The sequence below is a fragment of the Physella acuta genome, unplaced genomic scaffold (assembly GCF_028476545.2).
Source record: "Physella acuta isolate Inbredline_101_S28 unplaced genomic scaffold, ASM2847654v3 ptg000398l, whole genome shotgun sequence".
NCBI classification, from domain to species: domain Eukaryota; kingdom Metazoa; phylum Mollusca; class Gastropoda; family Physidae; genus Physella; species Physella acuta.
The window spans coordinates 481,966-505,671 of NW_026731917.1; the positions used below are offsets into that span (position 1 = coordinate 481,966).

At 38.1% G+C, this 23,706-nt stretch overlaps 1 protein-coding gene across 7 annotated transcripts in view; it reads left to right on the forward strand.

Moving 5' to 3' along the window:
• Positions 1–23,706, forward strand: part of LOC131942279 (aspartyl/asparaginyl beta-hydroxylase) — an 83,530-nt gene continuing 59,824 nt past the window's right edge. The window contains exons 1-14 of one of the 7 annotated variants that reach the window (XR_009386730.1): positions 1,518–1,672; positions 2,719–2,778; positions 2,961–3,111; positions 3,417–3,523; positions 5,056–6,965; positions 7,226–7,463; positions 7,795–7,931; positions 8,284–8,478; positions 8,901–9,038; positions 11,697–11,832; positions 12,452–12,543; positions 13,307–13,437; positions 15,717–16,325; positions 16,367–20,094. Coding sequence is in view for 5 of the 7 variants with exons in the window: in XM_059302060.1 (XP_059158043.1) it covers positions 2,736–2,778; positions 2,961–3,111; positions 3,417–3,523; positions 5,056–6,965; positions 7,226–7,463; positions 7,795–7,931; positions 8,284–8,478; positions 8,901–9,038; positions 11,697–11,832; positions 12,452–12,543; positions 13,307–13,437; positions 15,717–15,867 (3,429 nt within the window). In the remaining 2 variants the exon portion in view is untranslated. Of the gene's footprint in view, positions 69–1,517; positions 1,673–2,307; positions 2,327–2,718; positions 2,779–2,960; positions 3,112–3,416; positions 3,524–5,055; positions 6,966–7,225; positions 7,464–7,794; positions 7,932–8,283; positions 8,479–8,900; positions 9,039–11,696; positions 11,833–12,451; positions 12,544–13,306; positions 13,438–15,716; positions 20,095–23,706 lie in introns of those variants that run through there. The other 6 variants (XM_059302061.1, XM_059302060.1, XR_009386729.1 and 3 more) reach the window with 6 other exon arrangements.

Genomic DNA, 23,706 nt, shown 5'->3' on the forward strand with positions numbered 1-23,706 from the left:
CTGCGTACCACCATGTTTGGCACTGACTACTAGTAGGTTTACGCGGTACAAAAAATATAGTTTTACAGGTGAGAGATGAATACGCATACAGTTCTAATATCAAGCACATTTCTTATCTCATTTCTAAGGCAATAGTTGGATTTTTGTAATATCTTACTATGCATTTTTATTATAGGGGAATTTTTAACGAACATCGTTTCTTTAAATAAACAACACAATACAAGTTTAAGGCTAAAGTAATTTGAAAACTTTAGCTTTTATTAAAAAGATGCACACGTTACTTGCTTTTCGTATAGGGCCTATATTAATAGACTAGGCATGCTGCCCAGCTTCGCTTAGGCTTTCGAAAACATTGAGAATTTGAATGCTTAATTAATTCGCCCGAGGGTCGGTCTACGACCTCAAGAGTTATGAAGAGGTTCCTCCGTGGACATTTTTTTTCGATTTATAGCTCATATAAGGTACCGGTCAGTCGAGGTCAGTTTTGACCCCCTCATCGTAGACTTTTCGGCCAACTGGCCCCCGTGTTCTGTCGCCCCAAGCCAAATTTGAAGCGCCTGCGGCGCCGGGAAGTGCCCTATCGGACACCCGACAATCTAGATCTAGATTCCTAAAAGAATTTTTTTTTTAAGTTTAGCCCGAGCATAATAAAAAAAATACATTAACCAAGTTGACTTGGTGTGTCTCGAAGCCGCACCACCTGCGTGGTTTAATGTACACTAACATCTCCGCTATTTAGGCACCTTATAATATACGGAGAATGAAACACGTATTTTAAAATCTTAACTTACGCGAATATGCCTATTCTTTCAAATTAATTTTTTTATCCCAAATTAGCCAGTTCCAAACAAAGATTTTGTATAAAATAAATAAGTCTTGAAATAGTTTAGTCCTAATATAGAAATTGATTTTTGGAATTGATTTTAGAGAAGTTAGAGTCTAAATCTAGATCTTAGCGTCTACGTCTAGATCTAGTTATTGCGTAGATTTAGATTTAGATTTAGTCTAGATCTAGAATCTCTAGATCTAGAATCCAAATACATAAAATAAATTTTATGAGTTTAGGCCGGAAAAATTGTATTGTATACATTTCTAAATCAAATTTGAATGAAACACGGCAGATGACGTCATTAGTTAATGTATAAGCAATAGTGACGTCACAGTTTTATGCGTTCTTTTTCACATTTATTAATGCTTTTCCGGTTGCATAAATAATACTGTTTCTCTACATTCGAATACGCCTTATATTTTTATTTTTCTTCTTTAAATAAAATTGTGGTTATACATTTAAAACATCTAACATATTATTTTCAACAAAAGTCCGTATAAAGTTCTCCATGTATCGCTGTCGTTTCTGACGTGATGTCCGGCGAAAATATTTTGCGGACAGACAGAGAGAGAGAGAGAGAGAAGAGCGCACATGGCGTTTTATATATTAGGATATATAATTTTGGACCATAATTATCTGTATATGTTAGGTGAATCGGTTTTGTGATACACTACCGGGCCATTCTACTTCCACTTGCAACGTAAACAAAAGTCGGAACTCTATAGCCGGCGATATTTTTAGTTTTGATACATCGCCGTCAAGTAGTGCCTACACAAATACATTACATAATACATATTTCATCTATTCTCGATTTTATATAGGGCCTATAATTGTTAATTATATGTAAGCGCTCTACGACAATATACTTTGTATACTGATGTGTGGGTTAGGTTAGCATTCGGAGGTTGAATTTGTTTGACCATTCCTGATGATTCCTGCACTGAAGACTGAACTGAAGTCTGAAGTGCATTCTTTGTCGTCTTTGACTTTGTGACTATAGTTCGACTACATCACACCCCACCATCCCATTCAAACATGATAAATATGCTGTTAAATTTAGAGGATTAATTTAAATTTTAAACTTAGTAAAGGGGCTTAATGAAGTTTGTTTATTAGGCCTATTATTAAATTTTAAAATTATTAATTAAGTTTAGCCGGCTAGCCTACTGATAAGATTTGTGATTGGATTAGTCAGGCCTAAACTAAACAATTTGATGAATTGAATCTACTAAACTTTAAAGTACTCCCCCCTCCCCCGTCAGATTAAATTTCATCAGGCCTAATAAATTTGGCCCAAAATGTCAAAATCTAGGCCTAATGATTAGGCCTAGGCCTATAATTATTAATTTATTAGGCTTAATAATTAATAACTGAGCCACATCCATTTATTTTCATTAGGGTCAATTCATTGAAATGTTAATATTGATATAAATTATACATGTTATTAGGCTAAATAAACAAAAATCTACTAACACCAGTGAAAATCTACCTAATCCTGTAAGCATATTTAAGTTACGGTTAATAATTTTAGGCTTATAATTTACTACTAGATCTAGAATAACTCAGACACACTTCAACTAAAATTGTCATTGGATTAAAAGATAATTATTTGGATGATTTATAAGACATTCTAAGCCCATGCTTTATTTCTTGTACCTGCATATAGTACATAACTGTCACTGTTAGGCTAACTACAATTAGGAGAAGAATTTATGAATTAATACTTAATAGAATAGCTTTATTAGCAAATAAAAAAAGAAATAATACAGTACATAAACATATGTAGACTTAGCCATGTTATATAAATGTCGTTATAGTCTGTAATTATTTATAATTTTTCTCATGGCTGTTGGCCCCTCTAATTATTTGTTTATCCTATTTATTGGTAGAGCTTTGATCAGCTGAAATGACTAAGACAAAGAAAGCGAAATCTCAGGATAAAAATAAAGGTATATAGGCTTATGTGTTATATAACATTTCTTACATTGATGTTTTACCAATTATGACAGAATTACATTTTGAAACATATAATGTCCAGAATAGCTTACATATAAACATTCATGGTTTTAATAGAAACTAACCAGCTTTGATTACTTGGAATAAATATACTTGACTTCTATGTACTCTTAAGATGTTCCTGTGAAACGAGCAAGAGATGACAGCAAACAAAATGGATCTGAGAAGAAAGCCGAGGAGGCCCCACCCAAAAAACAACAGGCCCCTCCCAGTTCCAGCAAGACAAAACAAACCCCATCAGGCCAGCAGCAGTCCAGCAGATCACGGTATGGTCAACAGTGGCGTTGCTAGGTCATTTCATGTCTGGCACAACATCATGTTTCACATTACAAAGTTTTGCTAATAAAAAAAACTTAGGTCAATTTGTGTATGAAGCTAATTGAAGCTGGTGTGTTATTTTAGATTTTAGCACTACTGAAAACTAATGCCATTAATAATAATTATAAATTTAAAAAACTATTTTACCTCTACAAAAACTCAATAGCGTATTATTTTTACAAAATAATTTAAATGAGTGAAGTTGTAAATCAAATATGATCAAGTCATGTGTAAGTTGTTGTCCTTGACACAGGTCCAAGCAAAAATCTACACCGTACTGTAGTTATTTTCTGGCCATCCTTGCTGTGGGCATTTGTGTGTTTGGGGTTGTCTATAGAGATCAGGTTCAGGATGGCGTGGGTAAGTATCACAGGTTTTTAAAAAAATATTTCTTGAGGTAAACATGTTGACTTGTGCTGATCATTCAAAACTACAGGTCTTTGTCTACTGGAGCTAGCCCGCTCCCCCCCCCCCCCACTCCTTGCATAACTTAGAAACCCCTCCCCCCCTTGCATAACTTAGAAACCCCTCCCCCCTTGCATAACTTAGAAACCCCTCCACCCTTGCATAACTTAGAAACCCCTCCCCCCTTGCATAACTTAGAAACCCCTCCACCCTTGCATAACTTAGAAACCCCTCCCCCCCTTGCATAACTTTGAAAACTCCTCCCCCCTTGCATAACTTAAAAACCCCTCCACCCTTGCATAATTTTGAAACCCCTCCACCCTTGCATAACTTAGAAACCCCTCCACCCTTGCATAATTTTGAAACCCCTCCACCCTTGCATAACTTAGAAACCCCTCCCCCCTTGCATAATTTTGAAACCCCTCCCCCCTTGCATAACTTAAAAACCCCTCCACCCTTGCATAATTTTGAAACCCCTCCACCCTTGCATAACTTAGAAACCCCTCCACCCTTGCATAATTTTGAAACCCCTCCACCCTTGCATAACTTAGAAACCCCTCCACCCTTGCATAATTTTGAAACCCCTCCACCCTTGCATAACTTAGAAACCCCTCCCCCCTTGCATAATTTTGAAACCCCTCCCCCCTTGCATAACTTAAAAACCCCTCCACCCTTGCATAATTTTGAAACCCCTCCACCCTTGCATAACTTAGAAACCCCTCCACCCTTGCATAATTTTGAAACCCCTCCACCCTTGCATAACTTAGAAACCCCTCCCCCCTTGCATAATTTTGAAACCCCTCCCCCCTTGCATAACTTAAAAACCCCTCCACCCTTGCATAATTTTGAAACCCCTCCACCCTTGCATAACTTAGAAACCCCTCCACCCTTGCATAATTTTGAAACCCCTCCACCCTTGCATAACTTAGAAACCCCTCCCCCCTTGCATAATTTTGAAACCCCTCCCCCCTTGCATAACTTAAAAACCCCTCCACCCTTGCATAATTTTGAAACCCCTCCACCCTTGCATAACTTAGAAACCCCTCCACCCTTGCATAATTTTGAAACCCCTCCACCCTTGCATAACTTAGAAACCCCTCCACCCTTGCATAATTTTGAAACCCCTCCACCCTTGCATAACTTAGAAACCCCCCTTCCCCCCCCCCCCCCCCCATTGGCTAGTGATCACCTGGCCCTATGTGACATCTATTAGAGTCACCTCAAGGAGGTTGGCATGCAGCACATTGTTACTGGTGGGGTACGACTGGTTGGGTATTGCTGCTACTGATCTGTGTATCGAGCTAGCTTTAAGCAATGTTTATCACATAACAAAAATAATTGGGACACCTAAGTAAAGTGACTTAGTTTTTTATAAAAACAAACAAAACATTCTCACCAGCTTAGTGGTTTTGGGTCCTTTGTTTAAAAAATTTCAACTAGACTGTTTTTTTTTAAAATAGAATTTATATTTTCTGTTTTGATTGCAGAGCACATAATGAAGAATGGCATAGATATCAATGCTCTTGAAGTGCAGCTGAGAGATCTGTTTGGTCAGTCTGATGAACCAACCCCTGAACTTAAGGTCAAGGCACAATCAAAGGAGGACAAAGGGCAAACTCAACAGATAGACAGGAAAGATGAAATTTTAAAAGAGAAGGAAAAGGATGGGAAAATAACAAAGCCCACTGAGACTAAAAAGGAAGAAAAAGTAGCAAAGCCCACTGAAACTAAAAAGGATGAAAAAGTAGCAAAGGAACAGCCCACTGAAACTAAAAAGGATGAAAAAGTAGCAAAGCCCACTGAGACTAAAAAGGAAGAAAAAGCAACAAAGGAACAGCCCACTGAGACTAAAAAGGATGAAAAAGTAGCAAAGCCCACTGAGACTAAAAAGGATGAAAAAGTAGCAAAGCCCACTGAGACTAAAAAGGATGAAAAAGTAGCAAAGCCCACTGAGACTAAAAAGGATGAAAAAGTAGCAAAGGAACAGCCCACTGAGACTAAAAAGGATGAAAATGTAGCAAAGCCCACTGAAACTAAAAAGGATGAAAAAGTAGCAAAGGAACAGCCCACTGAGACTAAAAAAGATGAAAAAGTAGCAAAGGAACAGCCCACTGAGACTAAAAAGGATGAAAAAGTTGCAAAGGAACAGCCCACTGAAACTAAAAAGGATGAAAAAGTAGCAAAGCCCACTGAGACTAAAAAGGAAGAAAAAGCAACAAAGGAACAGCCCACTGAGACTAAAAAGGATGAAAAAATAGCAAAGCCCACTGAAGCTAAAAAGGATGAAAAAGTAGCAAAGGAACAGCCCACTGAAACTAAAAAGGATGAAAAAGTAGCAAAGCCCACTGAGACTAAAAAGGAAGAAAAAGCAACAAAGGAACAGCCCACTGAGACTAAAAAGGATGAAAAAGTAGCAAAGCCCACAGAGGCACAAAAGGATGAAAAAGTAACAAAGCCCACTGAAACTAAAAAGGATGAAAAAGTAGCAACACCCACTGAGGCACAAAAGGATGAAAAAGTTGCAAAGCCCACTGAAACTAAAAAGGATGAAAAAGTAGCAAAGGAACAGCCCACTGAGACTAAAAAGGATGAAAAAGTAGCAAAGCCCACAGAGGCACAAAAGGATGAAAAAGTAACAAAGCCCACTGAAACTAAAAAGGATGAAAAAGTAGCAACCCCCACTGAGGCACAAAAGGATGAAAAAGTTGCTAAGCCCACTGAAACTAAAAAGGATGAAAAAGTAGCAAAGGAACAGCCCACTGAAACTAAAAAGGATGAAAAAGTATCAAAGGAACAACCCACTGAGGCACAAAAGGATGAAAAAGTAGCAAAGCCCACTGAAACTAAAAAGGATGAAAATGTAGCAAAGCCCACTGAGGCACAAAAGGATGAAAAAGTTGCAAAGCCCACTGAAACTAAAAAGGATGAAAAATTAGCAAAGGAACAGCCCACTGAGACTAAAAAGGATGAAAAAGTAGCAAAGGAACAGCCCACTGAAACTAAAAAGGATGAAAAAGTATCAAAGGAACAACCCACTGAGGCACAAAAGGATGAAAAAGTAGCAAAGCCCACTGAAACTAAAAAGGATGAAAATGTAACAAAGGAACAGTCTACTGAAACTAAAAAGGATGAAAAAGCAGCAAAGCCCACCGAGGCACTCAAAGATGACAAAGTAGCAAAGCCCACTGAGGCACCAAAGGATGAAAAACCAGCTCAAACAGAGGCTGCTGATGCAGTAAAACCTGAGGCTATGAAACAAGAGACTGCAACTGATGAGATTAAAGAAAAGGTTGAGGATGCAGTGGATATAAAAAATTATAAATTTGCTTCGATCACCAATGAAATAGACTTTGTAATTCATAAAGATTTAGATGAAGCTGATGCACTGTTTAATGAAGTAAGAATTTAATTTTTTTGTAGGTTTTGATGATTGTTTTATAAAATTTCAATTAAATATACTTATAGCCCAAAATTGGATAATTCAATTTTAATTATTTACTGCTGGAATCTAAAACATACATATTTGATCTAACTAGGTGCCAGTGATTAATAAATCTGCTGTATAAATCTATTGTAAGCATAAACATTCTCCTGATATCTGCCTTTAATTTTGACATGTCAGACAAGGTCAACTTGTGTGGTTTTTTTCCTCTGTAGGAAAACTATGAAAAAGCTGTGGAGAAGTATGACGAAATTCTGCGTGTCCACACTGCCAGCCCTAGAGCCTACTATGGTAAAGGTCTAACTCTGGACAAGTTAGGGTTTAAGTACATGAGCAATGACTACCTGGAGCACTCCATCAAGTATCTGGAGCGTGTCTTGATGTTGGAGAAAGTTCCAGATGATCTTCATATTATGGCTGCCCGTAAGCTGGCTGACAGACAGCAGTTTAGAGGTGAACCAATTTTTACACATTTTTTATGTTTGAATCTAGACTTTGTTAAAAAATAACCTATTCATGGAGTGAATGTCAAATACAAATGTACAATCAGCTCCAAGCTTTTATCCAGCTTTCCTCAGTACAATCAAAGTGAAAAGTCCATTCATCACTTTGATTGTACTGCATCACAACTCTCGTGAGTTGATAAGAACAACTGAAATTCATGTAAAAAAGTTTGACCCTGGAGATGATTCTTGTGTCCACAGGCTGGGGTGGGGGGGGGGGGGGGGGGGGGGCTCAGACTGTTAAAAAAGTTTGACCCTGGAGATGATTCTTGTGTCCACAGGGTGGGGAGCTCAGGCTGTTAAAACCTACAAGGCACTCAGTCAAAAGTTCCCAAAGAATCTGGAGATTAAAAATGCTTTTGGTGTGAGTCACATGATGATTGGACAGAATGATAGGGCAAGAGAAGTATTCATGGAGGTAAGGGGAACAATTCATTCGTTGTTACTTTTCTTGGCTATTTAACCTATACAATCTATGGAGGTAAGGGCAATAATTCATTCGTTGTTACTTTTCTTGGCTATTTAACCTATACAATCTATGGGGTAAGGGGAACAATTAATTCTTTGTTTCTTATAATTGGCTATTTATTCATTACTATCTGTGGTGGTAAGGTGAGTAATTTATCCTTTCTTATTTGAGTCTGTATCCTGTATTATATATTTATAGAGGTTAGTGAAACATTTTATTCTATGGTTGTTTATTTTTCCTTTGTTTATATAAAGTGTTTCATTCTGCTATTTCCTATTGTACACATGAAATGTTGTTCCAGGTTTTAAGGAAAGATCCTCAGAATGGATTTGCAAAGGCCCACCTGGGATTTATTTATAAAGTTGATGACAACAACCTTCCCCTGGCTATTGATATGCTGAAGGAAGGAATTGACTCCAAGGCGCCAGGAACTGAAGATGGGAGATTTTATCTTCATCTGGGGGACTCGCTGCAGAGGCTGGGGCAAGAAGCAGAAGTGAGTTTCATCAAAATTATCTCAGTCATTATTTTATGAAATATGTCAGTCATTATTTGATAGGAGAGCAAAGTGGTATATGAAATATTTCAGTCATTTTTTGATAGGAGAGCAAAGTGGTACATGAAATATTTCAGTCATTTTTTGATAGGAGAGCAAAGTGGTACATGAAATATTTCAGTCATTTTTTGATAGGAGAGCAAAGTGGTACATGAAATATTTCAGTCATTTTTTGATAGGAGAGCAAAGTGGAACATGAAATATCTTAGTCATTATTTGAATGGTGAGCAAAGTTTAAGACTAAAATATCTCAGTCGTTATTTGATAGGCGAGCAAAGTGTAAGATTAAAATATTTGAGTCATTATGTGATCCCAAGGTTACAAGTACCAATCCACTATAACTAGCATATTGGTTTATACAGGCACGTCATTACTTCAAAGAAGGTGAGAAGAAAGGTCTGTTTCTCTCAGAATGGCAGCGCTCACTGTACAATGTGAAAGGTCTGACCTCAAGACCCTGGTGGACTGAGGAACAGACAGGATATAAACATTACTTGAAGGTTGGTTAACTAGATAGCCGCCCCTAGTGAGTTGATCTACACCTGTTAGAGTAGCTGCCCCTAGTGAGTTGATCTACATCTGTTAGAGTAGCTGCCCCTAGTGAGTTGATCTACAGTTAGAGTTGCTGCCCCTAGTGATCTACAGTTAGAGTAGCTGCCCCTAGTAAGTTGATCTACATTAGAGTAGCTGCCCCTAGTGAGTTGATCTACATTAGAGTAGCTGCCCCTAGTGAGTTGGTCTACACCAGTTAGAGTAGCTGCCCCTAGTGAGTTGATCTACAGTTAGAGTAGCTGCCCCTAGTGAGTTGATCTACAGTTAGAGTAGCTGCCCCTAGTGAGTTGATCTACACCTGTAGAGTAGCTGCCCCTAGTGAGTTGATCTACACCTGTAGAGTAGCTGCCCCTAGTGAGTTGATCTACACCTGTAGAGTAGCTGCCCCTAGTGAGTTGATCTACAGTTAGAGTAGCTGCCCCTAGTGAGTTGATCTACAGTTAGAGTAGCTGCCCCTAGTGAGTTGATGTACAGTTATAGTAGCTTCCCCTAGTGATCTACAGTTAGAGTAGCTGCCCCTAGTGAGTTGATCTACAGTTAGAGTTGCTGCCCCTAGTGATCTACAGTTAGAGTAGCTGCCCCTAGTAAGTTGATTTACATTAGAGTAGCTGCCCCTAGTGAGTTGATCTACATTAGAGTAGCTGCCCCTAGTGAGTTGGTCTACACCAGTTAGAGTAGCTGCCCCTAGTGAGTTGATCTACACCTGTTAGAGTAGCTGCCCCTAGTGAGTTGATCTACACCAGTTAGAGTAGCTGCCCCTAGTGAGTTGATCTACAGTTAGAGTAGCTGCCCCTAGTGAGTTGATGTACAGTTATAGTAGCTTCCCCTAGTGATCTACAGTTAGAGTAGCTGCCCCTAGTAAGTTGATCTACAGTTAGAGTAGCTGCCCCTAGTGAGTTGATCTACAGTTAGAGTAGCTGCCCCTAGTGAGTTGATCTACACCTGTAGAGTAGCTGCCCCTAGTGAGTTGATCTACACCTGTAGAGTAGCTGCCCCTAGTGAGTTGATCTACAGTTAGAGTAGCTGCCCCTAGTGAGTTGATCTACAGTTAGAGTAGCTGCCCCTAGTGAGTTGATGTACAGTTATAGTAGCTTCCCCTAGTGATCTACAGTTAGAGTAGCTGCCCCTAGTGAGTTGATCTACAGTTAGAGTTGCTGCCCCTAGTGATCTACAGTTAGAGTAGCTGCCCCTAGTAAGTTGATCTACATTAGAGTAGCTGCCCCTAGTGAGTTGATCTACATTAGAGTAGCTGCCCCTAGTGAGTTGGTCTACACCAGTTAGAGTAGCTGCCCCTAGTGAGTTGATCTACACCAGTTAGAGTAGCTGCCCCTAGTGAGTTGATCTACAGTTAGAGTAGCTGCCCCTAGTGAGTTGATGTACAGTTATAGTAGCTTCCCCTAGTGATCTACAGTTAGAGTAGCTGCCCCTAGTGAGTTGATCTACAGTTAGAGTTGCTGCCCCTAGTGAGTTGGTCTACACCAGTTAGAGTAGCTGCCCCTAGTGAGTTGATCTACAGTTAGAGTAGCTGCCCCTAGTGAGTTGATCTACAGTTAGAGTAGCTGCCCCTAGTGAGTTGATCTACACCTGTAGAGTAGCTGCCCCTAGTGAGTTGATCTACACCTGTAGAGTAGCTGCCCCTAGTGAGTTGATCTACAGTTAGAGTAGCTGCCCCTAGTGAGTTGATCTACAGTTAGAGTAGCTGCCCCTAGTGAGTTGATGTACAGTTATAGTAGCTTCCCCTAGTGATCTACAGTTAGAGTAGCTGCCCCTAGTGAGTTGATCTACAGTTAGAGTTGCTGCCCCTAGTGATCTACAGTTAGAGTAGCTGCCCCTAGTAAGTTGATCTACATTAGAGTAGCTGCCCCTAGTGAGTTGATCTACATTAGAGTAGCTGCCCCTAGTGAGTTGGTCTACACCAGTTAGAGTAGCTGCCCCTAGTGAGTTGATCTACACCTGTTAGAGTAGCTGCCCCTAGTGAGTTGATCTACACCAGTTAGAGTAGCTGCCCCTAGTGAGTTGATCTACAGTTAGAGTAGCTGCCCCTAGTGAGTTGATGTACAGTTATAGTAGCTTCCCCTAGTGATCTACAGTTAGAGTAGCTGCCCCTAGTGAGTAGATCTACCGAGAGTTGCTGCCCCTAGTGATCTACAGTTAGAGTAGCTGCCCCTAGTAAGTTGATCTACATTAGAGTAGCTGCCCCTAGTGAGTTGATCTACATTAGAGTAGCTGCCCCTAGTGAGTTGGTCTACACCAGTTAGAGTAGCTGCCCCTAGTGAGTTGATCTACAGTTAGAGTAGCTGCCCCTAGTGAGTTGATCTACAGTTAGAGTAGCTGCCCCTAGTGAGTTGATCTACACCTGTAGAGTAGCTGCCCCTAGTGAGTTGATCTACACCTGTAGAGTAGCTGCCCCTAGTGAGTTGATCTACAGTTAGAGTAGCTGCCCCTAATGAGTTGATCTACAGTTAGAGTAGCTGCCCCTAGTGAGTTGATCTACAGTTAGAGTAGCTGCCCCTAGTGAGTTTATCTACAGTTAGAGTAGCTGCCCCTAGTGAGTTGATCTACAGTTAGAGTAGCTTCCCCTAGTGAGTTTGTTTTTCCTGTCTCAGCTCCTCCAGGACAACTGGCAGGTGATCAGGGATGAAGGTCTGGCCCAGCTCGACCCAAAGAGTGGATCCTTTGTGCCTGAGGAGGAAAATTTGAGGGACAAAGGGGACTGGAAGCAGTTCACACTCTTCCAGCAAGGTTTGACAGTGTTGTTTTGTTTTATGAGTTTAATTGATGACTGCAGCAGGATAAAGATTTTAATTATCATCCACAATATGCAGTCTACATCAATCAACTGTATTTAATGTTCACAATATGTAGTCTACATCAATCAACTGTATTTAATGTTCACAGTATTCAGTCTACATCAATCAACTGTATTTAATGTTCACAATATGCAGTCTACATCAATCAACTGTATTGAATGTTCACAATATGCAGTCTACATCAATCAACTGTATTGAATGTTCACAATATGCAGTCTACATCAATCAACTGTATTTAATGTTCACAGTATTCAGTCTACATCAATCAACTGTATTTAATGTTCACAATATGCAGTCTACATCAATCAACTGTATTGAATGTTCACAATATGCAGTCTACATCAATCAACTGTATTTAATGTTCACAATATGTAGTCTACATCAATCAACTGTATTTAATGTTCACAATATGCAGTCTACATCAATCAACTGTATTTAATGTTCACAATATGCAGTCTACATCAATCAACTGTATTGAATGTTCACAATATGTAGTCTACATCAATCAACTGTATTTAATGTTCACACTGCACTTATTGATTTAATCCCAGGTCGTAAAAATGGAGGCAACTGCATGAAGGTCCCAAAGACCTGTGAACTGATTGACCAAATTCCAGACGCCAAAGACTGCAAAAGAGGCCAGGTAGATCGGACATTTTTGTTTTACTATCACATTTAACTGCAGGCGTCTTGTTTAACCTCAAGTTTAACTGAAAACTTTTGGTTAACACCAAGTTTAACTAAAGACTTCTGGTTTAACCCTAAGTTTAACTAAAGACTTCTGGTTTAACCCTAAGTTTAACTAAAGACTTCTGGTTTAACCCTAAGTTTAACTAAAGACTTCTGGTTTAACCCTAAGTTTAACTAAAGACTTCTGGTTTAACCCTAAGTTTAACTAAAGACTTCTGGTTTAACCCTAAGTTTAACTAAAGACTTCTGGTTTAACCCTAAGTTTAACTAAAGACTTCTGGTTTAACCCCAAGTTTAACTAAAGACTTCTGGTTTAACCCCAAGTTTAACTAAAGACTTCTGGTTTAACCCCAAGTTTAACTAAAGACTTCTGGTTTAACCCCAAGTTTAACTAAAGACTTCTGGTTTAACCCCAAGTTTAACTAAAGACTTCTGGTTTAACCCCAAGTTTAACTAAAGACTTGTGGTTTAACCCCAAGTTTAACTAAAGACTTCTGGTTTAACCCCAAGTTTTAACCAAAGACTTCTGGTTTAACCCCAAGTTTAACTAAAGACTTCTGGTTTAACCCCAAGTTTAACTAAAGACTTCTGGTTTAACCCCAAGTTTTAACCAAAGACTTCTGGTTTAACCCCAAGTTTAACTAAAGACTTCTGGTTTAACCCCAAGTTTAACTAAAGACTTCTAGTTTAACCCCAAGTTTAACTTTGACTTTCAGGTGAAGTTTTCCGTCATGCATCCTGGCATCCACGTGTGGCCCCATGTTGGACCAACCAACTGTAGGATTAGGGCCCACCTAGGGCTAGTGGTGCCGGAGGGGCCCAGGATTCGTGTTGTCAATGAGACCAGGTCAGTTGGTTGTACAGGTTGGGGCATGTCAGGTCATACATGTTGGGGGAGGTCAGTTGGTTATACAAGTTGGGGAGGTCAGTTGGTTGTACAAGTTGGGGAGGTCAGTTGGTTGTACAAGTTGGGGTGGTCAGTTGGTTGTACAAGTTGGGGCATGTCAGGTCATACAAGTTGGGGAGGTCAGTTGGTTGTACAAGTTGGGGAGGTCAGTTGGTTGTACAAGTTGGGGAGGTCAGTTGGTTGTACAAGTTGGGGCATGTCAGGTCATACAAGTTGGGGAGGTCAGTTGGTTATACAAGTTGGGGCATGTCAGGTCATACAAGTTGGGGAGGTCAGTTGGTTATACAAGTTGGGGCATGTCAGGTCATACAAGTTGGGGAGGTCAGTTGGTTATACAAGTTGGGGAGGTCAGTTGGTTGTACAAGTTGGGGAGGTCAGTTGGTTGTACAAGTCAGGTCATACAAGTTGGGGAGGTCAGTTGGTTATACAAGTTGGGGAGGTCAGTTGGTTATACAAGTTGGGTGGTCAGTTGGTTATACAAGTTGGGGAGGTCAGTTGGTTATACAAGTTGGGGCATGTCAGGTCATACAAGTTGGGGCATGTCAGGTCATACAAGTTGGGGAGGTCAGTTGGTTATACAAGTTGGGGCATGTCAGGTCATACAAGTTGGGGCATGTCAGGTCATACAAGTTGGGGCATGTCAGGTTATACAAGTTGGGGAGGTCAGTTGGTTGTACAAGTTGGGGAGGTCAGTTGGTTGTACAGGTTGGGGCATGTCAGGTCATACATGTTGGGGGAGGTCAGTTGGTTGTACAAGTTGGGGAGGTCAGTTGGTTGTACAAGTTGGGGTGGTCAGTTGGTTGTACAAGTTGGGGCATGTCAGGTCATACAAGTTGGGGAGGTCAGTTGGTTGTACAAGTTGGGGAGGTCAGTTGGTTGTACAAGTTGGGGAGGTCAGTTGGTTGTACAAGTTGGGGCATGTCAGGTCATACAAGTTGGGGAGGTCAGTTGGTTGTACAAGTTGGGGCATGTCAGGTCATACAAGTTGGGGAGGTCAGTTGGTTGTACAAGTTGGGGAGGTCAGTTGGTTGTACAAGTTGGGGAGGTCAGTTGGTTGTACAAGTTGGGGCATGTCAGGTCATACAAGTTGGGGAGGTCAGTTGGTTATACAAGTTGGGGCATGTCAGGTCATACAAGTTGGGGAGGTCAGTTGGTTATACAAGTTGGGGCATGTCAGGTCATACAAGTTGGGGAGGTCAGTTGGTTATACAAGTTGGGGAGGTCAGTTGGTTGTACAAGTTGGGGAGGTCAGTTGGTTGTACAAGTCAGGTCATACAAGTTGGGGAGGTCAGTTGGTTATACAAGTTGGGGAGGTCAGTTGGTTATACAAGTTGGGTGGTCAGTTGGTTATACAAGTTGGGGAGGTCAGTTGGTTATACAAGTTGGGGCATGTCAGGTCATACAAGTTGGGGCATGTCAGGTCATACAAGTTGGGGAGGTCAGTTGGTTATACAAGTTGGGGCATGTCAGGTCATACAAGTTGGGGCATGTCAGGTCATACAAGTTGGGGCATGTCAGGTTATACAAGTTGGGGAGGTCAGTTGGTTGTACAAGTTGGGGAGGTCAGTTGGTTGTACAAGTTGGGGAGGTCAGTTGGTTGTACAAGTTGGGAGGTCAGTTGGTTATACAAGTTGGGGCATGTCAGGTCATACAAGTTGGGGAGGTCAGTTGGTTGTACAAGTTGGGGTGGTCAGTTGGTTGTACAAGTTGGGAGGTCAGTTGGTTATACAAGTTGGGGAGGTCAGTTGGTTATACAAGTTGGGGCAAGTCAGGTCATACAAGTTGGGGCAGGTCATACAAGTTGGGGCAGGTCATACAAGTTGGGGCAGGTCATACAAGTTGGGGCAGGTCATACAAGTTGGGGCAGGTCATACAAGTTGGGGCAGGTCATACAAGTTGGGGCAGGTCATACAAGTTGGGGCAGGTCATACAAGTTGGGGCAGGTCAGGTCATACAAGTTGGGGCAGGTCAGGTCATACAAGTTGGGGCAGGTCAGGTCATACAAGTTGGGGCAGGTTATACAATACAAGTTGTGGTACCATCAGACCATAGAGATAACACATTTATTTAAGGCTGTGCATGATAACAGTTACATTTCTTCATGTAAAAATGTTTTAAAGTTAGTTTTTGAAAATAAAATTTGATTATAGTTCTAAGATATTAAAATCAGTGCAAGTTGGTTAGATAAATATATTAAAGCTGCTCTTTATCTTAAACAGGACCTGGAAAGAAGGGCAGTTCATCATCTTTGATGATTCTTTTGAGCACGAGGTGTGGCATGATGGGAAGGAACTGCGCTTGGTTCTCATTGTAGACTTCTGGCATCCAGACCTGACAGATAAACAAAGGAAACGTTTGTCAGCTATTTAGTTGGTCAGCTGTTTCATTCAACATTTCCAATTTGCCAGTAATGTCTGCATGTTTTAGAATGTTTTTCCAGCCTGTTTTGATCATGTCTGTATTATTGCATGTCAGTATTTTGCAAGCAAGTTATTGCACCAGCTGGTATTTAAAAATTAAATTATTTATCTGGTGACCTACATGTGTACATCTGGCTGGGTAAAAGGGAAACAACTTTTTTATTATTTTGTTGAACTTGGGAGTTATTGCCAATTTTATCTAGTTATGTAATTCTGGCAACATTCATGTATTGTTTGAGTGTAACTGAGCAAACTTTAAAAAAAAATGTAAACTTTTGTTTACTTGATATTTACATTGTATTTACTTTTTGTAAGTTTTATTATCAGTTTAGCCAAATGAAATCAAATGAGATTGATACACACTGTTGTAGAAATGAAACATCAAAATGTATTTTGCAACTTGACAATGTATAAATGAAACATCAAAATGTATTTTGCAACTTGACAAGGTATAAATGATACATCAAAATGTATTTTGCAACTTGACAATGTATAAATGATACACCAAAATGTATTTTGTAACCTGAAATTGCATGATAGTAGAGATGGTTTAAAGATTATTTGATAAGATTTTACACATGAATTATTCTCCAACCAATTCATTCTGTTAGATCACTTTGATACTTGTTTATTTGATATTCATTTTACACATATGCTTTGTTTTAACCCTTGTTTACTAACCCCCTTGACATAATTTTTTATGTTCATTTTTATGTCGATTTTTATGTTTTTAAAAACTAAGTCATGTACATATTTGTTTTTACATTCATGAAAGAGTGTTTCAAAATTGTGCTTGCATGGACGTTTTTAAGATTAATTTTTAAAGATTGATTTTTTTATATGGAATAAGTGCTTTGAAAAATCTATTCATTATCTTATTAATTGCAAATCCTTGATGATTCTCTTAAGAAAAAAGTCCCCAGCATCTTCTGAGTGCCTAGCTCTACTTTCTTAATGACAGACAGGTACATTATCTAGCCTGGCTACACCATATGAAAACTTAACCCCTGACCCCTAATCACCCCCCTCCCTCCCTCCCCCTCACATAATACTTTTGGACATTACAGATCACTGCGGACTCACACCCTTTTCTCAGGTTATGCTAATCACCTGTTTCTTAATTACTAATAATTCATTGGATCTGAGAGATAGTATGCATATAAGTTATGTTCATAGATACTTAATATGAACTAGTGGAGATTGTTTTTTGGTAGATCTTTGTGTGTGCACGTCTGAAGTTTTAAACCCCTTTTTGGATTAATGTTCATATTTTTAATAATGTTCAGATTGTTCATGTTGTTGTGTTAATGTTCAGATTGTTGTGTGTTGTATGTTACCATACTGCTGATCTTGTTATATGCATCAATTTTATCTTTCATATATTATCTTTCATGGATTATCTTTCTTGTATTATCTTTCATGTATTATTGTTCATGTATTACCAACCATTGTACAAGTAACTATAGCCGTATTAACTTCAGTATTGAGTTCAAAAGTTTATCTATTTGTTTCATATTGTTTACAGTTGATTAATACCTCCTTCATTCTTACAACACCTATGAATGAAAAAAGAATGAAAAAGTGATTGCTCAGTTTTTCTCTCAAATTTTAAGCAATATCTAGATATTAATTAAAATGCATATATTTCAGTCTGATATTTGTTACAAAATGTATTTCCTTTTCAGAGGTTTAATCAAAGTTTGTTATTTACATAAGTTGACACTTTTTTTTTTACTGCTGGACTAGAAACTTACCAGACTTATAGTGGAGTTTGTTTTGTTTGTGGTGGATATTCAATCATTACTGCTGTGGATAAGGCTTTCAAAATAACTTTCATGTAATTTAAGGTAACTAGAACTGTATTTAATGATTAAGTTTGTATTTGTGTGTACTTTGTACCAGAGCATACTGAAGCAGGTTTGCAGTGAATGTGGGACTTTTAATATTGTTGCCTGAGTTGTTTCCCTTTAATGTTGCTGCCTGAATTAATTCCCCTGCACATAAGAGGTTGTGACATGAAGTCAAAGATATTTTTACATGAATGTTAAACAAAGATGGCTTAAAACATCTGGCAAATTTTATATTCTGTGTCCAATTAATGCTAACCATCCTGGAATTAAATCCCTCATTATTATTGTCAATTTTTTTTCTGATAAAATGTATCATATTTTTTCATGAAAATTGGATTTGTATTTCTAGAAAAAGAAATGTTATATCGGTCCAACATATTTCCAATGTTTTATCATTTTCTCCCCTATAATTTTGTTTTAACAGTGTTAAAAATACATTAACATTACAAATTCTCATCAAAGTTATGATTGAAACCTTCAACAAAATGGCTGACATTTAGTTGTTTAGTGTCTCTCTCACAACTGAATATTTGTTTGATTTGTTAGTTATTTGATTACAGCAACTTTGGTTATAAGATTTGTAAATTGTTTAATAGCTACATAGGAATATATATGTTAGGTAATTTTGGTAAAAAGATTAGTTTGAATGTATTTGTTTTTTTAATTAGGTGAAAAGATTTGTATGAATATATTTGTTTTTTAATTTGGTGAAACAACTTGTTTGCATATATTTTTAAAAAAAAATGACCTCTACTCTAACCAGCTGGCAGGGGTTTGAACTGTGGCAGGGTTTACTTTTTTTTCCTGCAGCACAGTCTCTCTACACAGACATACACACACATAGACACACACACACACGCATCTGTTACACAGTTGTCCATTAATTCGATAGACAAACTCCCTACACACACACACACACACACACACACATTTGTTATACATTTGTCCCAAAATTCATTAGCCCTAAAAATTCATGTTTGTTGTTGTTTCAGCCTTTGTTACTGATGTTTGTTGTTGTTTCAGCCTTTGTTACTGATGTTTGTTGTTGTTTCAGCCTTTGTTACTGATGTTTGTTGTTGTTTCAGCCTTTATTACTGATGATTCTTGATTAACAGCTCAGTAGAAACATCTGAGTAACTAGATTTTGTGATGATTATTGTGGATATTAGACTTAGATCTATTTTCTTCTTCTTCCCATTGTTAATGTGTTTGTTAAACAAGTGATATTGTGACATGGATAAAACTGTTTCAGATTAAATTCTATCTTTGTTTTAAATTGTCTTGACATGGATAAAACTGTTTCAGATTAAATTCTATCTTTGTTTTAAATTGTCCTGACATGGATAAAACTGTTTCAGATTTAAATTCTATCTTTGTTTTAAATTGTCTTGACATGGATAAAACTGTTTCAGATTAAATTCTATCTTTGTTTTAAATTGTCTTGACATGGATAAAACTGTTTCAGATTTAAATTCTATCTTTGTTTTAAATTGTCTTGACATGGATAAAACTCTTTCAGATTTAAATTCTATCTTTGTTTTAAATTGTCTTGACATGGATAAAACTGTTTCAGATTTAAATTCTATCTTTGTTTTAAATTGTCTTGACATGGATAAAACTGTTTCAGATTTAAATTCTATCTTTGTTTTAAATTGTCTTGACATGGATAAAACTGTTTCAGATTAAATTCTATCTTTGTTTTAAATTGTCTTGACATGGATAAAACTGTTTCAGATTAAATTCTATCTTTGTTTTAAATTGTCTTGACATGGATAAAACTGTTTCAGATTTAAATTCTATCTTTGTTTTAAATTGTCTTGACATGGATAAAACTCTTTCAGATTTAAATTCTATCTTTGTTTTAAATTGTCTTGACATGGATAAAACTGTTTCAGATTTAAATTCTATCTTTGTTTTAAATTGTCTTGACATGGATAAAACTGTTTCAGATTTAAATTCTATCTTTGTTTTAAATTGTCTTGACATGGATAAAACTGTTTCAGATTAAATTCTATCTTTGTTTTAAATTGTCTTGACATGGATAAAACTGTTTCAGATTTAAATTCAATCTTTGTTTTAAAACTGCGTTGATCACCTGGATGAGCAATTGAAGGCCTTGTTTGTCTGCAGCCAATACAAATGCTAAGTGTTTCAAGTCAGTAACAAGGACACAGGTGAAGTGGTTGGCCTAACATTGTATGGTGGGAAAATGTTATCAGTGTGACCCTGCACTCTTACTTTATGATACTGATAGGGTACTTACAATTTGGTGGTATTTTTTGGTACTTTATGTGTGTTTAGAAATAAAAATGTGACATTTTGCCTTATGATGACTTTCTTTGATTGTTTTTACTTTCTCGTATATACGTAGTATAGAGAAAGTATTGTAATCGTGCAAAAAAAAAAAATCGAGATTTTTACAAATCTCGACGTTTTACACCTCACTGATACGGAAAAACATAATTTTGCAATCTTGTCCGTATGTCTGTGTGTGTGTGTCTGTCCGTGTGTGTGTCTGTCCGTGTGTAAACACGATAACTTGAGTACCGTTACAGCTAGGTTGATGAAATTTCATATATAAGTATTTAATCAAAATCGTAGATCCGTATCAACTTTTGAGCGATTTCCGATAACCGGAAGTGGTACTTTTCCTACTTTGAATTTTTCAAAAGCCTATAACTTGAGTACTATTTCAGATAGATAAATGAAATTTCATACGTAAGTAAAAGATCTAATTCTCTACCTTCTATTAAATTTTGAGTTATTTCCGTTGACTGGAAGTAGTACTTTACGCTACTTCCGATTTCTCAAAAAACTAATGTAAATTTTAAAAGTAATAATAATATTGCGCACTATTATGCGCTTTTTTATTTCGCGTTCACTTGGTGTGCAATTAATTTGTCTACGAGATTTTATTCTATTTTTAAAACTTTAAGTATTTAAAATGGATTAAAAATCATGTCTATAGCCCGAGTTCCCATCCCCTGTTATTTTATATAACAATATTCGAGAAAGTTTAGGGGAGATCACTCCCGGTTTATTTAAATTAATGGAATATTATTTTTAATAGAATTCATAAAATAATTGTTTTTTAGAGAATGTAGAATTAACGTTAAATACAATGATTTTTATCTATAAAAATATGTGCTAAGATAGACATGAGTATATATAAATAAATAAATATATATATATATATATATAATCATGTATATCTGTGTGTAGGACCTACACTACTCACCTATAGGACCTACACTAGACACATGTAAGACCTACACTACTCACATGTAGGACCTACACCACTCACATGTAGGACCTACACTAGACACATGTAGGACCTACACTAGACACATGTAGGACCTACACTAGACACATGTAGGACCTACACTAGAAAACTAGACACATGTTGTAGGACCTACACTAGACACATGTAGGACCTACACTAGACACATGTAGGACCTACACTAGACACAAATAGGACCTACACTAGACACATGTAGGACCTACACTTGACACCTACAGCACCTACACTAGACACATATAGGACCTACACTACTCACCAATAGGACCTACACTAGACACATGTAGGACCAACAATACTAACATGTAGGTCCTACTCTATCCACATATAGGACCTACACTAGACACATGTAGGACATAGACTCATGTAGGACCTACACTAGACACATATAGCACCTACACACATATAGGACCTACACTTGGCACATATAGGACCTACACTACCCACATATAGGACCTAGACACATGTAGGACCTACACTAGACTCATGTAGGACCTACACTACCCACATATAGGACCTACACTAGACTCATGTAGGACCTACACTTGGCACATATAGGACCTACACTACCCACATATAGGACCTAGACACATGTAGGACCTACACTACCCACATATAGGACCTACACTACCCACATATAGGACCTACACTAGACTCATGTAGGACCTACACTAGACTCATGTAGGACCTACACTACCCACATATAGGACCTACACTACCCACATATAGGACCTACACTACCCACATATAGGACCTAGACACATGTAGGACCTACACTACCCACATATAGGACCTACACTACCCACATATAGGACCTAGACACATGTAGGACCTACACTAGACTCATGTAGGACCTACACTAGACTCATGTAGGACCTACACTACCCACATATAGGACCTAGACACATGTAGGACCTACTCTAGACTCATGTAGGACCTACACTAGACACCTATAGGACCTATACTACCCACATATAGGACCTACACTAGACTCATATAGGACCTACACTACCCACATATAGGACCTACACATATCAGTCAGTGATCTGACTAATGGTGACATGCGAGTTTAATCCAAACATAAATCAACTTGGTTGACGTGTCTTTAGCATGCAAGGGGGGGGGGGGATGAATGGAGCCTGTTAATTGGGGTTGAATGTTCTTACGAGATTAAAGGAGTTACATCATAAAGAGAGGAGGGGTGGGTAAAATTGTTTTTATCTACAATATCTACCTGGCCACGATGTACACTAACTCCCACGTTCCACCCCCCCCCCCCCCCCCCCCCCCCATCCAGTCTACCTTGCTCTGTCCCTCAGCTCTACCTGATGCGTTTAATCACCAGCCCCACAACGATAGATAACTCTCATCGCACTAAAAAAAAAAGGGAGAGCACTTCCTTTTATCCGCACATCCCACAAACAGAAAAATACAACTCTACCTCTCTAATTAAACAGAAACAGAACGTGATAAAAAGCAAAGTGCCGAAAATAAACCGTCTTAATAGCCTCATTGTAAATGGAGAACCAATTCTCACCACGTGACTAGATTAGAGCATCTTCGCCTCTTTTCTTTTTAAAAAATTTCCTTCCCCCTTATTGAAGTGGCCACCCGCATTTAGCTCTGGTACCATTTTTACACTAAGATAAATTTCATTTTTTTTTTATTGTTTAACGTTTGAATCGTGCCAGGAAAGAAGAAAAAATACTTGGGAACATTTCATTAAAAATCGTGCTCGTATTTTATAACATGAATTGAGCAGGGGTGGGTTATCCTTCCATTAGGTATCTTGTGATATATTGGGTTATGGAGTGATAGATAGTAATCTTATTGCGTTTCTTACTTTGGATAATTGGATGAATTATGAACAAGATAACATTACATTAACAGAAAATAGGCCTACTTTTTTCCTAACCCAAATGTAACAATTAATTTTCATTAAACTGTGTTTTGCATAGTTTAGAAGAATTTTTTTTAGTTTTACTGAATTGTGTCGGGGTTTCTGGTGTGTTTGTGTGTGTGTGTGTGTATGTGTGATGGAGGTATATATGAAAATGTAATATCATGTGGGTGGTTGGCGAATAGCTTAAAAAGAAATAGCGATATACAATATGTGCACAATCTCTCGAATTCTCTCTAGATTGCCCTGGCACTTGATTTCTTTGATCTTCTATTCAAGAGAGTTCTGTGAGTTTGGTCCACACATTCAGTGCTACACAAATCCACATGTTGCAGTAGGAAAAAATGTCCCAATTTGATGGCTGGATGCTGATTAGATATTGCTTTTTATTTCTTTAAAACCCTGTCTATCTTTTTTTTTTAAATGGAGATTTTTTTCTTCACACCTGCAAGTATACGATAAACTAGCAGTTAGAAACCTGATTTCCTACGTCAATGTCTGCAGTTAAACGTTTGATTTCCTACAGTTAAATGTTAGATTTCCTGCGTCACTGCCTGCAATTAAACGTTGCAATTGAATACTTGACAAGTTATTGAACCATGTCATTTCGTCCTCTGCTAAAGAAGTTTTTAAACCATTTTCTTCCGTCCCCGGCAAAAAGACAAAGTTTTTAACAATGTCATTTCGTCATCTGCTAAATGTCAAGGAGTTTTTAAACCAAGTCATTTCGTCGGCAAGTGC